At 33.9% G+C, this 13762-nt stretch overlaps 1 protein-coding gene and 2 non-coding genes across 3 annotated transcripts; all 3 read right to left on the reverse strand.

Moving 5' to 3' along the window:
• Nucleotides 1-2721: 2721 nt before the first annotated feature.
• TRNAM-CAU (transfer RNA methionine (anticodon CAU)) lies at nucleotides 2722-2793 on the reverse strand. Its single transcript has one exon. It is a non-coding gene; the product is annotated as a tRNA-Met (tRNA).
• Nucleotides 2794-7672: 4879 nt separating this feature from the next.
• TRNAM-CAU (transfer RNA methionine (anticodon CAU)) lies at nucleotides 7673-7744 on the reverse strand. Its single transcript has one exon. It is a non-coding gene; the product is annotated as a tRNA-Met (tRNA).
• Nucleotides 7745-8146: 402 nt separating this feature from the next.
• LOC115725469 (leucine aminopeptidase) lies at nucleotides 8147-11734 on the reverse strand. Its single transcript, XM_030655002.2, has 4 exons — nucleotides 10573-11734; nucleotides 9123-9356; nucleotides 8706-9032; nucleotides 8147-8620 (listed from the first exon to the last, which is right to left on the reverse strand). Exons 1-4 carry the CDS (start codon nucleotides 11554-11556, stop codon nucleotides 8324-8326), a joined length of 1842 nt encoding a protein of 613 aa, XP_030510862.2. The 5' UTR covers nucleotides 11557-11734; the 3' UTR covers nucleotides 8147-8323.
• Nucleotides 11735-13762: the final 2028 nt, after the last annotated feature.

Below are 13762 nucleotides of genomic sequence, written 5' to 3' on the forward strand. Positions count from 1 at the left end.
CAGTTGAGTTATATATAAAGGTTAATTATTAGACATTTATAAGAAGACTTAATTATATATAATATAAGCTAATAATTAGTAACATGCTTTAAGATTTAAATATGACTTAATTTATAGAAATACCATGAGCCTCTGCCAAAACATATTAATTATGTATAAGTTAATCAAGTGTTAGATTTCTTTATTAATATTCTTGGCTTCCATAGAAAAAAACAAACACCTTAAATGGTTAGATTCTTATTGTGATAAGATTGAAGATTCCATATATCCAAAAATAAGTTCAAAAAAAAATTACTCAAATTCAAATTGCATAACAACAAATCTCTATGAAGCATACAATTTAATTTAACTTAAATAAAACATTAAATCCTAATAAAGATAAATTAATTTAGGTAATAATAAATCAACGCAATATGTAATTTATTTAATTTAGATTTTATTTTTCATCACACTCAATAATATCATTAAAAATAATATTAATTACAAATTATCACTCTATTAGAATCATAGACTATTAGGTGAATATCAATTCTAAGAAAATAGTAGGATTATGCAAAAACTACTATAAAAAACTGCTACTTTTAGTGACAATTTTTTAGTCACAACATAAATTTTTTGTGACTTAATGTGACTTTTAGTCACAACAAAAAATTATTTGTGACTAAAACATACCATTTAGACACAAGTTATCACTAATTTAGTTTTAACAAGTATTGTGACTAAAAACACATTTAGTCACAACAAATTGTAATTTTTGTAACTAATACCTTTAGCCACGGAATTTAGTCACAACATAAAAATAATAATTTATAATTAGTCACAACTTTTTTTACTTTTAGTCACAAATTTTGTTGTGAATAAAAGTAAATTTTTTTGTAGTGAACTTAGATACCATTTGGTAACACTTTTACTTTTTAATTTTTTAATCAGAAAATGAAAGTAAAATTTTTGTTTTTGAAAAATAAAAATACGTTCTATAAGCTCTTTTATTTTTTAATTTTAAAAACAGAAAACAAAAGTGTGTATAGTAAAGTTCATTTTCATTTTTTTAATTTTATTTAAGTCGGGTCTAGGTCCGGGATTGAATTCTGCTTCGGGTCAAAGGCCGAGTTCGGTGCCCGAGCCATAGGGGGATTTGGGTCCGGGTCTAGTCGGAGTCCAAAATATTGATTAAGAAAAAAAAAAAACTGTTTCAAAGAATATTGAAAGTGACTTTTTCTTATTTTCAAAATTTTAATTTTCAATTAAAAAATTGGAAAGTAAAAATAGTTTTATAGAACATGTTTTTAAAAAATATTTTCACTTTTTCAATTTAAAAAAAAAAAAAAAAAAAAAAAAAAACTAATTAAAAAAATGTTACCAAACGCAGGGTCGGCCCTGAAAATATATGGGCCCAAGACGAATTAAATTTTATGGCCCTCAAAAATATATTAAAAAAAATATAAAAAAAAAGTGTTATGGAATTTGAACCCATGACTTTAGACATTATGTCATCCACTTCAACCAACTAAGCTATAGATATTTGTTACTTATAATACACTTAAATTTTACTTAAATAAAAGCCTAATAATTTTTTCTATTTTTTTATTTTGGGCCCCCGGAAAATGTGGGCCATAGGCACGGGCTTAGCCCACCTATGCCTAAGACCGGCCCTGCCAAACGCCACCTTAATTAGTTGTATGCCTAACAATTAAGATATTGTTATTATATATTATTAATAGATGTTCAAATCACCAAATTAATTATCACCATAAATATTTAATTGTATTTCTCTTTATTAATTATATTGATTTAGTTTCTCATTCTTTTAGTCTTATTCTTGTATAAATAGGTATTCACCCTATGGGATTCGAACCCATAACATTATATAATATGTGATACACCTTAACCAACTAAGCTATGAATATTTATTATTTACAATATACTAGATTTTACTTAAATAAATTTTTAATAAATTTTTTTTATTTTTTTATTTTGGATCTCCGAAAGGTGTAGGCTCTAGGCACGAGCCTAGCCCATCTATACCTAGGGCCGGCCCTGCACCCATCGAATAGCTAAATAAGTGCTAGATTGTCTAGCCTAAATGTTGGTGTTTTCCAAAAAGAAGGAATAGCTCCCTTGATTCTATTCTTCCTAATTTTATGAAGTGTTCCTTGAATAAAAAAAAAAAAAACTTGTGTTTAGAAGTAACTGTGTAATTACTATAGTTTAATTATTATAATAGTAATTACATTATATCTTAAAATATAATGTGTGTTTAGACATTAATTTACTAGTAATTATTTATGGATTCCTAATTTTTTATTTAGCTAAATAATTAGTGATTAGACCAAAAAATAATAATTTTAGTACATATTATCCAAAATAAAAAGTTTTAAGTAATTACACGAGGATTAGAAGGTGCAATTGAGGTCTCTTAATTACACAATTATAGTATAATTACGTGGTCAAACAAACACACAAAATTATATAATTACTTTCAATTATCCGCAATTCCAATTCTCCCTTCACACTTTCCAAACACACTCTTAGTAATGTCACCATTAAACTGTGTCGTTACGCTTTTCAGTTAATAAATTTCAGTCATGACTCATGAGTAGCAAGTGAACTTACTTAGCCTTACAAAACGATGTCGTTACGTAACTTATCAAAGACAAAAACGACGTCGTGTGACAATGAGAAAAAAAAAGGTTAGTGGCAAGCGGATAAGCTACTCGTATATATCAGAGCCAGGTTTCGATCCTGGGACCTGTGGGTTATGGGCCCACCACGCTTCCGCTGCGCCACTCTGATTTGTTGTTCTTATATTTATCATTATTTATAAGAAACATGCCTAAAAAGTGAGTTAAATTTTCAAAAAGTAATAATCTATTTCTTTTTAAATGAAGAAGGATTAATTAAATAAATAAATAAACATGCTTAACAATAATTATTTGTGTTATTACATTTAAAACATGATATTTCTCATATTTAACAGTTCCAATCCAAGTGTTTTTACCTTTTTCATGGAAATAATTACTTTTGAAGTACTTAATAATAACCTATTTAAACGGTACTTCAAATAAATAATCTTCAAGCTAGAGATATGTTTTAACAGTTGGATAAATGTATATGACATAGTACAGCCCAAACTCTTATATAGAGTTATTAACTCTCCACTTGCACTAAGAAATAGAATCACTAATTATCCAACATGTAAACATGCATCTTCTAGAAAATAGCAACTAACCAAACCACTACTTACATAGTCATCTAATTACACGTATTAACAAAAAAAAAACATAATAAAGATAATTTTTCCAACATTCTTTCTCTTAAGCTAATGTGTTTATAAACACTCAATTGACATTCTCTTAAACTTAATCTTCCAAAGCACATACTCCTAGCATCTTTTTTAGTTTCTGAAATATATACCAAAAACTATAAATAAGTTCAATAACGCCTTCTACAGTGCGTTTCCTTAAGTAATGATACTTCACATCAATATGCTTGCTTATTATACCAAGAAGAATTAGATTTTTAAAAAATTTAATTGTTGAGCTATTGTCACAATAAATTATGGTGGCTCGCCACTAGCTTGAAGTGTAACTCTTCAAGAATCTTTCTCAGTCAAACAGCTTGACAGGCACTAACTGTTGCAGCTACAAACTCTACTAGTTGTTGATAAAGTGACAATTGCTTGCTTCTTTGAAAATCATAAAATTGCTCCTGAGCCCATCATAAAAATATAACAAGATATGCTTCTTTTATCATCCATATCTCATGCATAATCACTGTAAGTAAAACCAATTAAATCTACTTTTTCTCCTTTTTAGTAGAAGAGCCTGAAATCAGTTGTGTTGCGCATGTACCTAAGAATTCTATTTGCAACAAGAAGATGTATCTCCCTTGGATATTCTATATACCTGCTAATATGACTCACACTATGCATTATATGTGGCCTTGTTGTTGTCAAGTACATCAAACTTCTAACTATTTGCTTATATAGAGTGTTGTCAACCTTCTTTTCTTCTGGATCTTTGATAAGCTTCAAACCAACTTTAGTTGGAGTGCCCACAGGATTGTAATTCTTCATTTGGAACATGTCTAAAAAAATTCTTTCGAGAACGAAAAATACCATCATTAGTTTGCACCTCTTCTATTCTAAGAAAATAGTGCATTAATCCAAGATCAATCATTTCAAATTCAAGCATCATGGATCGTTTAAATTTTTTAATCATGGCACTATCATTTCCAGTATAAATTATATCATCCACATATAAGTAAATAATGAGCATTTTACCTCCATTTGAAAATTTGATGAAAAGTGTGTGCGATCATATGGACATTTATGAAAACCTTACTTTAAAAAATAAGTTTCAATACGACTATACCAAACCCATGGAGGTTGTTTTAGTCCATAAAGAGCCTTTTTTTAATTTATACATTTTATGCTCATTTCCAATCTTAACATAGCCATGAGGCTGATCAATAAATACATGTTCCTCTAGGTCTCCATGTAAGAACGATGATTTTACATCTAATTGGAAGATAGGCCATGAGTTATGTGCAGCCAATGTAATGACCAATCTAATTGCATCATGTCTCGCTACTCGAGCGAAAAATCCTTTGTAGTCCACACCAAACTCTTGCTTATATCCTTTAGCCACCAATTGCGCTTTTTGCTTGTTAACTTCACCATTTTCCTTCAGTTTTGTCTTTTACACCCACTTAACACCAATAGTCTTTTTCCCTTTTGGAAGCATCATCAACTCCCAAGTATATTTTCTTTCTATGGCTGAAATTTCAGCATCCATCGTCTTTCTCCACTTTTATTCTTTAGCACCTTCTTCATAAGCTACTTCATCACAATCTGAAAATAAACAAAAATGTGTGAGTAGATCCTCTTCAGAATCATCAGAACCAGATACCCCATAATCCATCATCCATGCAGGTCTTTTTCTCTCTAGTTGAGGCCTTTGTTCATGGGTGCTTCATTAGCAGGTGGACTTTGAGTGATTATTGTTGTTGGTTGTTGGATTGTCTCTATAGGTGGCCACTACTGTCTTTTCTCTTCATCACCATCAAAATCTACTGGAATTTGTTGCTGAACAATGTTCTCCTTCCATGCCCAGATTCTTTCTTCATCAAAACTTTGGTGTTAGGATTGTATAATTTGTAGGCTTTTGATTGATCACTAACACCGAGAAAAATGGATTTTTCTCCTTTGTCATCTAGCTTCTTCCTATTCTCAAATAATCTACCACTGGTCTTCGTCCACTCCATGTTTCTTCTGGTGTCATATTTTGAACAGCAAAAGTGGGGCTTCTGTTCAAAATATGAATACTCCAATTGACTGCTTCTAGCCAAAAAAAAAAAAAAATTGGAAGTCCACTCCTCAACAAAAGGCTTCACACTATATTAATAATAGTGTGATTTTTCCTCTCACATACTCCATTTTGTTGGGGTGTGTATGATGCTGTGAGCTGCCATTTGATTGCATGAATCTCACAAAAATTTGAAAATTCATGTGAGTTGTATTCTCCACCACGGCTAGTGCAAAGAACTTTGATGGGGCTGTCAACTTCTTTCTCAACGAGCACTTTAAAACTTTTAAAGGCTCCAATAGCTTCAGATTTTTCCTGCAAAAAATAAACCCTATGTTTTCTAACTAAAATCATCAATGAAGATAGTTATATATTTTTTTTACCTCCATTAGAAGATGGATTGATTGGCCCACACAAGTCTGAATAAATCAACTCCAATAGTTTGTTTGCCCTCCATGATTGTCCATGTGGAAATAGATTATGTTGTTGTTTGCCAATAACACATTCTTCCCACACTTCGGCGGGAGCTGTGATTGAAGGAAAACCAGTCACCATATTCTTCTGTTGCAAAGTTTTCAGTCCACCAAAATTCAAGTGACCATAGCGAAAATGTCATGGCCATGATGCATCTTTCAATTTTGTTGATAGGTACGAATGAATGGTATTGTAGGGATAAAGTGGGAATATTCAATTCGTCATCATGTTAACTTGAGCAATTAGGCCTAACTTTGCATCTTCAATTTGTCTATTCAAATTAGCACGACATTCATATTTATAATGTCTGTACTTATGAGATATGTAGCATTCCAAATTAAACTTGTTTGCTGACTTCGGTCTATTTGATTGGTGGCCTCCTCGTCCTCGCCCTTGTTCTCATCCATGTGAGTCATGGGAATAATTATCTTAGTTTTGGTATTGTTGCTGAGTTCCACGATCATTTTCAACTCTGCTTCTGCCTTGACTCTGCTTCCACCTCATCCTCTGTCTCCTCTTGGCTTTGAATTATTGTATGTTGAGGCTTTTGAGGGTTGCTCTTCCTTTTCCTTCTCCCACTGGTTGAGTTTGTGCTCATGAACTAACAAAGAACCTTTCAATTCATCAACGAAAAGTTCATTAATATTATGAGTGTTGGAATTAATTCCCCATATAAGTCAACCTGTAACAATTACTAAAGTCAAAACAGTTAGTTAAAATCCTAACTAACCTATCCGTATTGCAATCCCACATCAAGACAGTTAGTAGTTATTTTCTAACTAACAACATAATTAAATTTTGTCATCATTGTTCGTAGTATTTTCTTAACAACGGTTAAGTTCTCCGTCGTGTCACCGTGGATTCACATTTGTTCACAGTCGCCATTGTCCAAGTGAGATAGTATGACATTGATTCTTCCATCTTAAATTATTCGAAGTGTTTTGAACTCCATATGAAGTGATTGAAATTGCTGTATCTTTGCCTTTGTAGAGCCTTGATATTTCCTCTTTATAGAATCTCAAATATGCTTGGAAGTGTCCTTACAAAGAATGGTCTCTAAGATTGTGCGATCAATAGTTTCGAAAAGATAATTCTTTGCTTGGAGATCTTTCAACTGTTGTGCTTCTAGCTCCGCTCTTTGTGCATCTGCCACTACTATGCCAGCTACTGGTTCAATAATTCCTTCGGAGACAACTTGTCAATACTTTACATCTCAGAAAATTTCCATCAATATGCTCCAATAATCAAAGTGACCATCAAAACAGAGAATATCAATATGCTCCTATGATCAAAGTTGTCAGCCATATTTTTACTGCAAAACAGAAAAGAAAGTTAAATAAAATTAAATATAATTACTGCTATAAATATTAAATATATCATCTCACAATCACTCTCTCACATGCAGTTTTTTATTTATTGGCTCGGATACGACTATTAACTTTTGAAAAGGAAAATATTTGATAAACTTGAAACAATTTTTATTGTTTTTACTCACCACAATTCGCTTACAGCCCAAACTCTTTATATAGTTATTATCCAACATATAAAATATTTATAAACAAAATAGAAACATAATAAATATTTATTAAATGAGAAAAAACTAAAACAAGACAACATCATAAATGAATGATTGATAATTAATTATTTTTTTTTACGAAAATTAAATAAAACAAAACAGAGAAGGCTCTATCAAGTGGCAAAAGTATATATAAAAAAAAATCAGTTCAACAAAGCCCCTATCAGATGAGTTAAGTTATTAAAACGACGTCGTTTGAATAAGGAAAACGACGCCGAGCAATTGAAACGCAACTTCGATACAAAAACGGCGTCGTGTAACGTGAAAGGCAAGATGGAAAAAAAGGTTTGTGGCAAGCGGATTAGCTACTCGTATATATCAGAGCCAGGTTTCGATCCTGGGACCTGTGGGTTATGGGCCCACCACGCTTCCGCTGCGCCACTCTGATTTGGTGATAGTAACTGTTACCGTAATATATATATTCAACAAACTTGAAGTATGAGACATTCAATACCTTCTCTCCTTAATTAATTTTCTTTTTTCTAAATTTTATTTTATTAAATTCAACTTAATAATTATTAAAATTACTTAAAATACGTGATTTTATTCTCTCTTTAATATCTTTTTTTTTAAAAAAAAATTATTAGTTAATAAATTAATATCCAACCATATACCTTCAATATTTCATCTTTCTTAGCAAAAAAAAAAATATTGGGTTGATGGGATACATAATATTCCCAACACATTACAGAATAGATATGATGAGGTAAACCGAAAAGAAAAGAAAGGGATCAGTGTACAGAATTTCATTTTGTCTTGAGCTGTTTTTCAAGTTACATTAGCTTTGCAATTGGAAGACAACAAAGTATTCTGATTGATAATTTGGTGAACATTTTCAACTAGAGTGAGAAAACAAGTCTTATCTAAACGAAAAGCTCCACAACTATGGAGATGAACACTACCAGAGAAGCAAAACATAACAGTTAGCTTCAGTTCATAATTTATTTACAGTCTATCATACACTGTTCTACAAGTGCTTGCTGAGGATGGATTCGACAACACCTTGTGCAATAGGATGATAACAATCGCGAGCCTCTGCAAACACCCTTTTCGAGAAAATCTTCTCTTCTTCCTTCCCGTTCCCTTGGACGAGCGCAGTGTAGAGTGGACGAAGGTATTTCATCCTCCCAACTTCTTTGAGAGTTTTCTCCACCTCGCCGTAGTAGTCTCTGCACTTGGCGGTAATGGCTAGCTGCAGAAACCCCACCTTCACCTCGTAATCTTTTGATTCTGAGAGCCTGTAGCGCTGGTCCAAAGCTATGATCTGCAAATCCAAACCAATTATAATGATAAGCTAACCGAAAAGGATAATCAGGTCAGTAAAAGGCAAAGAAGAAATGATACAGTACCTGTGAAGCTTCAACAGATTTGGGCAAGTTTTCCAAGTATAGCTCCCACTCTTGTCCTCGCCAATCAGCAACTTCATCCTCCCTCGGCATCCTACCAAGGTTGAATTCGTTCGCAAGAGTGACAATCTGTGTGTATAGGCTGGATACCGGTTCATAAGCATCTGGTGGGATACCGGTACCCTCTGTCCACAAAACTAAGTCAACATCTTTCTCTATGCCGGGGATGTTAGCTTTCAGAAAGTCAAGGAAGGTATCGGTATCAATCGACTGGAACTTGAACGTTGCAATATATTTCTTCAGAAACTCGTCGAATGCAGGCCTTCCAACCTGAGACAAACCCAATACAGAATCAGGTACATTCATTGGCATTATTGTGTGTATCTAAAATGAATGAAAACATTACCGACACAAACATACCTGGCGTTCGATTCGCCATAGAAACTGAAAACCTTTCTCGTATGGAACCTGAGAATACACATCATCAGGGTCAACTCCTTCTTGATTCATTTTAAGCTTTGTAAACTCCATGTTGTCCTTGAATCTCTCCATTTCCTCATTCAAACCCCTCCAGCCAATTCCAATATTCAGAACAGCTTTCTCTTCTCCTTGAACCACCTCCACAATTCTCCTCTCAGCATAAGTAGTAAAACCCTTAAAAACAATAAATAAAACTTATCAAAACCCACTTGCATTTGCAGCAAAGAAAATAGATATCAAAAACCACTCACACCATATGCAATATGCATACAATTTATGCTAATTCTCACTCATGACTCGTCCCATTCGATACAACATACATTTTTCTAGTCTTCCTAGCCATAACATGAGAGATAGCATCATTTAGCATGAGCTCCTCACTACATAACCTGCAAATCAAGCTTCATAATTCCGAAAAAGAAACATATGTCTGTCAGTCAAAAACCCCATGTTCGTTTTTAGGTTCAACAACTTCATTTCAGTAGTACAAAGAATTTGATCTAGATTCAAACTGATCAATCAATTCCTTCACCACTAAATTTGTAAATGCAAACAGTGTTTCATATGATCCATAAACAAAAATAACCTGCAATTCAAGCTTCATCATTTAGCCAACTTTCCCACTACATCAACAAAAAAAGGTTTGCGTAAATTGAAATCGAATATGTCAAAAACATTTGAAGAAACATCAACCCAATGACCCTTTCAATCAAATTCTTCAGTAGTACAAAGATTTTGCACTAGATTCAAACTGAATATGTCAAAAACATTCAGATAACAATCAAACCCAACAACACCCCTATCAATCAATTCTTCCATTCCATGCATTCACCACCAAATTTAAAAAATCCAAAACAGTGTCTCATATAAAACGCATAAACCTAAAAACAACCTGCATGCAATTCAAGCTTCATCATTTAGTCAACTTTTCCATGTACATAATGGGAAAAATTAGATTCAATTGTCAACCAAAGACAACCTAGTGGGAGTGATAGTGACAGTTTGATCGATAGAATCTGATGGATCACTCAAAATTCGTTAACTAGCACCACTAAAATGATAGAGAGTCTCACATTAATAATGTATATGAAAACTAAATACCATACATAAGATGCATGAGCTACTCCTCCAAACTAAACTCTAACAAGTATCCGATCAAATCCAAAAACCGGTCCAAAAAGACAGCCATTTGTGATTTGTGATTCGGGGATAGTAAGCCAGGCTAATATATCCAAGATTTCTACTTAGATGAACGTATTTTATATTATATTCAACCCAGTGATCCTTTCAATCAAATTCTTGCATGCATTCACTACTAAATTCAAATTTCAATCATAACAAAATGTATGTATAAACCAAAAAGATCAGAAATTTATAACAGTTTCATTACCTCATTCAACCAGAAATGCTCATTGGTTTTGTTAGTGATCAAATTCCCAGTCCAACTATGAGCAAGCTCATGAGCCACAACCTGAGCTCCACTAGAATCACCCTTAATCACAGTCGGAGTCAAGAACACCATTCTCGGATTCTCCATTCCACCGTACGGAAAACTAGGCGGCAAAACCAACAAATCAAACCTTTCCCATTCATAAGGCCCAAACAGCTTCTCTCCTTGCCTAATCATATCCTCAGTTCCGGCAAACTCCCTCGCCGCCGAATCCATCACCGCCGGAGCCGCCTCAGCATAAACCCTAGTCCTCGGACCCACCTCCCTAAACCCTAACTCACCAACGGCAAAAGCGAATAAGTACGGCGGAACCGGCTGCTCCATAACGAACTCCTCCACCGCCCTACCCTCGGCGCACCACATCTGATCGCCGCAGCTCAGAAAAGATCCCTCGCCGGAGATCGGAGCTCGCTTCTCCACGTGACGCGCCGCCATCACTGCCGAGAGCTGGCGAGGGATGTTCAATCGGGCGGTGTATCGCACGCGCGCCGCTGGTGTGTCTTGGCACGGGAAGACGGAGCGCGCGTGGATTGCCTGGCACTGTGTGTAGACGAGTGGGTAGGTTTTGTTGAAGGTCTGAGGCGGTGAAAGCCATTGGAGAGCTGAGGCGGAAGGGTGAGTTGTGAAGACGACGAGGACTGAGTCGTGGTTGTTTTCGAGGGAGATGGTGAGGTGGCAGCCTCTGATTGGATCGGGTACCGAAAGTGAGAAGGGAAGCGGTGTATGGGATTTTGGGTCGATGACGGAGTGGACGATGAGTGAACGAGCGTCGAGGGAGAGAGGACCTGTGTATGGGTCGGGGAAGGAGAGAAGAGCTGAGCCGTGGATTGTGGAAGATGGGAAGTCGAGGTAGAGAGAGAGGGAAATGTGAGTGGCGAATGGGTGTGTTGAGTCGGTGAATGAGTGTGGGTCAACGGGCGCCATTGACGGAAAGTTCGAAGCTTTTTTTTTTCTTTTGGAGTTGCAGAGCTGAGTAGCTGTGGAGAAGAGAAAGAGTTTGGTTTTTGTTTTTTTTTTTTAAGATTTATTTATTGAGAGAATCGTTTTTTAAGATTATTTAATGAAAATTAAATAAAGGAGTTTTGTCTAGACACATAAAAATGGTATATTTTTAAGGTAAAGAAGATCCTATTTAGCTTAGAGACTAAGTGCATGTTTGGCATCATAACTAAAAAATAGTTTTTTGTTTTTAAAAACAGAAAATTGTTTTTAAAAACAATTTGGCTTGTTTGGCCTTGTTTTTTAAAAACAGTTTTCAGAAAACAAAGTTACAAAAAACAAGAATTTTGAAAACAACAAAATGTTGTTTTCTGTTTTAAAAACCAATTCACTTTAGGTCAATATTGTTTTTAAAAATCACTAACCAAACGTGACTTGTGTTTTAAAAACTTCAAAAACTATTTTTTGTTCTCATTTCTAAAAACAATTTTTTAAAACAAAAAACAGAAAACAATACCAAACATGCTCTAAGCTTAAGCTAATTGATTTTGTTTTTTTGGAAATGTTGAACGCCACGTGTGCTACTATGATGTGTTATGTTACAAGTACAATTTAAGACAATGTATGATCTAAATACAAGTACAATTAATGATAACATTTCACCTAAAACACTTTGATGGTGAAACTACCATGTCTCATCATCTCAATCTACACCTAGGTAGTGGCATGATACCAACTCACATTTTTCATTGTCAAGATACTCTTCATCAGGGCATCATTTCGGCCTTAGCCGAGATGCATATCGTTAGGGCATCATCTTAACTCTAGCCAAGATGCACATCCTCATAACTAAATCATCTCGGCTCAAACACCATCACCTCGTACTAAAGCTTACTATCTTGGACCAAAGTCGAGAATATTATCTCGACCTCTTCACGAAAGCATCATCTTGACCTTGTGTCATACCACTACCTTAGCCTACTAATCAGTTAGGCATCACCTCGGCCTCATCTTCTCACCAACATCATTATGACTTTGGCCTCGTATTCTCACTAACATCATCATCACCTCGGCCTCATCTTCTCACCAACGCCATCATCACCTCAGCCTCCTCTTATTCTCAACATTATCACTTCAACCCATGCCGAGGTGCTACTTAGCATCGTCACTTCGACCCATGTCAGAGTCATATGTTATTATCATCTTTTTTTAGATATTTATTTTGAAAATATGATTTTATTATTATTTTGTATTTTAAACTTATCGGATTATAGTTAGGATGAGGTGCATCTTGGGTTAAGAAATTTTAAATCTATAATGTAAACCTATATAAAGGGTGTGAAGTCACATGTAAATGGACCCCCGATTTCGATTCTCTCGAGCTCCCACTCTCTTATTTTAAAAAATCACTTGAGAATTTAGCTCTTGGAGAACGTAATTCTGGAGAACTCTCCTCAAGCATTGAAATCAGTAACACTCCAAGTGTACTAGTCTATTACCATTGACAGGGTGAACCAATATAAAAACCTCGTGTTCATCTTCGTTAAATTTCTTTCGATAAACCAGTTTACTTTGGATAACGATTACTTGTGTTATTCTTGCTCATTTATAATCTTCTTAGATTTGTTGATAAAAAACTGTATCAACAATTATTTGTTATTATGCTTTAATATGCAAATTATAGAATATATTAAAGCTTATTATATATTAAAAAAAAATACAAAAACTGTTATTTTGTAACTAAAAAAATATATTAAAGCTTATTATGGATGATGAATGACAAAGTTATGTTAATTGCATTTATTGTGTGTGAAATTTAATATAATGTTATATTTTGTGTTAAATTTGGTTGATCTTTTAATGTGAGTCTAATTTGGGATATAATTTAGAGTATACACTATACTGATGTGGCGTGTTATGAGTGGTTAGCGGTTTTTTATATTATTTATTAAATTAAAATTTGTAGGACATAATATTAAATTGCACCAATAGCAATATGTCACATTTTTATGGTAGTTGGTACCTTAAGGTGCCCTTTAATATTTTTCTAAAGTTTAACATACCATTAAAAAAGCTAATTTCCTTAAAAGTGCTAATATATAGCACTATACCACTATTTAGTAGTATTGTAAATACGGGTCAGGCTTTTTGACACTGCACGAAGCTGATATGAGCCCGAAGATATGAGTAA

This window comes from Cannabis sativa, chromosome 6 (genome assembly GCF_029168945.1).
Source record: "Cannabis sativa cultivar Pink pepper isolate KNU-18-1 chromosome 6, ASM2916894v1, whole genome shotgun sequence".
NCBI lineage: Eukaryota > Viridiplantae > Streptophyta > Magnoliopsida > Rosales > Cannabaceae > Cannabis > Cannabis sativa.

What these genes read in the sequence shown, in the direction of transcription:
- LOC115725469 (XM_030655002.2), bottom strand. Translation starts at nt 11,556, where the DNA reads ATGGCGCCCGTTGACCCACACTCATTCACCGACTCAACACACCCATTC. An exon ending in AGCATTTCTGGTTGAATGAG is followed by an intron (nt 9,357 to 10,572) that starts GTAATGAAACTG and finishes ATTGTTTTTAAG; the next exon opens with GGTTTTACTACTTATGCTGA. An exon ending in AATCTGTTGAAGCTTCACAG is followed by an intron (nt 8,621 to 8,705) that starts GTACTGTATCAT and finishes TTGGATTTGCAG; the next exon opens with ATCATAGCTTTGGACCAGCG.